The 3,162-nt window shown below is 36.3% G+C and overlaps 1 protein-coding gene across 2 annotated transcripts in view; it reads left to right on the top strand.

Moving 5' to 3' along the window:
- Positions 1 to 730: 730 nt before the first annotated feature.
- Dgk (diacyl glycerol kinase 1) overlaps positions 731 to 3,162 on the top strand; it is a 62,518-nt gene continuing 60,086 nt past the window's right edge. Inside the window, exon 1 of one of the 2 annotated variants that reach the window (XM_086552292.1) lies at positions 731 to 837. In XM_086552292.1, the coding sequence (XP_086408418.1) occupies positions 774 to 837 (64 nt within the window). In that variant the 5' untranslated portion in view covers positions 731 to 773. The remainder of the gene's footprint in view (positions 838 to 3,162) is intronic. The other variant, XM_043037537.2, reaches the window with a different exon arrangement.

Here is a 3,162-nt window from a genome sequence, read left to right as displayed (position 1 = left end):
CCCCCTTCCTTATTCCTTCTCCCACAAGACCCAGGGTACTCTCGTATTTCTCGCATCACCAATATCAGTCTCTTTTCTTCATTATCCGTTTCTCCTCTTCCTGTTTTTTACTCTCCTTTTCCGAAGACTTTTTTCATTATTATTATCATAGTTATCTAATTCTCGATTTTCATTTTCCTCCTGATACTTCTTTTTATTCTTCTTCTTCTTCTTCTTCTTCTCGATCTTCGTTCTCTTCCTCCTCCTCTTCTTTACGTGAGAATCCTTTCTTCTTCTTCTTCTTCTTCTTCTTCTTCTTTTTCTTCTTCTCGATCTTCGTTCTCCTCCTCCTCTTCTTCTTTACGTGAGACTTCTTATTTCTTGTTCTTCCTTTTCTTCCTCTCCTTCTCAATTTTCGTTCTCTTTCTTCTTCTTCTTCTCAATTTTCGTTCTCTTCCCCCTTCTTCTTCTCAATTTTCGTTCTCTTTCTTCTTCTTCTTCTCAATTTTCGTTCTCTTTCTTCTTCTTCTTCTCAATTTTCGTTCTCTTCCCCCTTCTTCTTCTCAATTTTCGTTCTCTTCCCCCTTCTTCTTCTCAATTTTCGTTCTCTTTCTTCTTCTTCTCCTTCTCAATTTTCGTTCTCTTTCTTCTTCTTCTTCTCAATTTTCGTTCTCTTCCTCCTCTTCTTTCCCCCAAGCCTCCTCTCTTCTTCCTCCTCTCTTCTCCTCTTACTCCATCTCTCGGCCCGAAGTAACCAGAGTTTCGTATCCCCGCAGGTCCGGGCGGCGGTGAGAATGTCACTACATTGGGAAAAGCTTTCTCCTGCTGAGTTCCAACAGCTGCAGGACTTCTCCGCCTGTGAGTATTTCTCGAAATCGGGAAGCTTCTTAAGTTTATCACTCTTTTTTTTTTTTTTTTTTTTTTTTTTTTTTTGGCGGGTGTGGGTGTGGGTGTGTGTGACTTGGATCGGGATGTGGGAGTATTTTTTTTAAGTTAGAGATAATTCGATAATTCAGATGCGTTGGAGGTTCTGTCTATCACGATATATCTTTTAACGTAATGATGATTGATAAATGTCAAAGTCTTGTTTTGATATTTAGTCCCCTTCTCTCTCTCTCTCTCTCTCTCTCTCTCTCTCTCTCTCTATCTATCTATCTATCTATCTATCTATCTATCTATCTATCTATCTAACTCTTTCTCTCTCTCTCTCTCTCTCTCTCTCTCTCTCTCTCTCTCTCTCTCTCTCTCTCTCTCTCTCTCTCTCTCTCTCTCTCTCTCTCTCTCTCTCTCTCTCTCTCTCTCTCTCTCTCTCTCTCTCTCTCTCTCTCTCTCTTTACAGTAACCTAACATGTCTGTTCTGAAAGATTTTTTCTTTTCATTTTTCAAACAAAGAACTAGCCAACTCGTCACACAAGCCATCACGGAAGAAACATCAAGGTACTATCACTCGCTGAGGTCATTATGAAGCCAACATCATTCACAAGGGGTCATTATAGAGCCGGCAGTCATAATGATCGCCATTACGAACTCTTTCGCGCTATGAATTCACACTTAGCATTCCGAACGATAGTAAGTGAAACGCGGCGAAATTATCCGTAGATTTGGTCATCGATTTAATTTGTGTTTTTTCTCACGTTGTGGAGATATTTTTGAATTATATGATCATTAAACAGAAGTCTGTTCATCTCCTTACATTCCTATTTATCTTCAGAATTTGATACTTATTACGAAATATATCCCTCGTGTACCTAGTTTGGAACAGCAAGTCCGTTGACAACTGCTTTTGTGAAAGAGAACGAAAATCACTTGGAATCCACATCGTCAGACTTTCTTATTAGGGCGCGTTCTACAGTTTGTCCATGAAGATATTTTTGAAAAGTTTTATCCCTTTTATGTTTTTCTCTATACCTATCTTCGTCTGCAGTTGAAATAATTACTCACTTCTACCATATGGGATGAAAATTATAAGTTGCCATTTGATTATCTGGCAGAAAATAATACGTTTTATTAGATTTTTTTTCATAGCTCTATGTCATTCTATGATATTTCTCAAGAAGACTTTCAGGAATTTGGAAATTCCATAACGAAAGTATAATATAAAATTCCGTCTCTTTAGAATAAGCTCATGAAAACGAGAAGTTCTTTAATAATTTAATCAAAACAGGCGTTTACATAAATCCACTTTCAAATTTGTTTCTCCAGCAGCTATGCCTCTGTTTTATCTACAAAAATATCATGTCCTCAAAAGCAGAGTCATTTCAACATTAGTAGGTTGGTTATGCTTAGCAAAATTGTGGAATCTATATATTAGTTTGTTTATCCACCATCTAATTGTCTCTCCCTCTCTCTGAAGGAGAGCGATTTTTTTTTTCTCTCTCTCTTTCTCATTATTCTCTCTCACTCTCTTTCTCGTTCTCTCTCTCTTTCTCTCTCTCCTTCTCTCTCTCTCTCTCTCTCTCTCTCTCTCTCTCTCTCTCTCTCTCTCTCTCTCTCTCTCTCTCTCTCTCTCTCTCTCTCTCTCTCTCTCTCTCTCTCTCTCTCTCTCTCTCTCTCTCTCTTGTGTGTGTTTGGGTGAGAAAGAAAGAATGAATAACTACGTGTGTGTGTGAGTGAGTGTGCGTGTGTGTGTGTGTGTGTGCTTTCATAAATATTAATCTTGTGACTTTAGCATAACTATTGTAAAAGCGAAATTCAGAAATATTTTTACACTTTAGACTCAGCATAAAATTCAGGCTTGTTCTTTATAGGAGCAAAAGCGTTTATCAAAGAGTGGTTTCTCAGCCATGCCGAATAGCAAGTGCAACCAAAGCATATACAGAATGTAAATAAGAAAGAGTGTGGAGGTTCCTTAATTGCTAAATATGAAAACCGAAAACGTATCTGGAAATCTGTAGAGGAATTTGGCTGGGATAATTCAAACGAATATAGAAAACGAATTACTGAATGATATGACTATTTTTTTATTATTCGTAATGATTATCATAAATCTCGTATACACACTCTCTCTCTCTCTCTCTCTCTCTCTCTCTCTCTCTCTCTCTCTCTCTCTCTCTATATATATATATATATATATATATATATATATATATATATATATATATATATATATATATATATATATATATATATTTATATATATATATATATATATTATATATAATATATATAGTATATATATTTATA

The sequence above is a fragment of the Penaeus japonicus genome, unplaced genomic scaffold (genome assembly GCF_977035675.1).
Source record: "Penaeus japonicus unplaced genomic scaffold, GWHDUDI00000001_assembly GWHDUDI00000026, whole genome shotgun sequence".
In the NCBI taxonomy this organism is placed as follows: Eukaryota; Metazoa; Arthropoda; class Malacostraca; order Decapoda; family Penaeidae; genus Penaeus; species Penaeus japonicus.
This window is presented reverse-complemented; position numbering and strand designations above follow the sequence as displayed.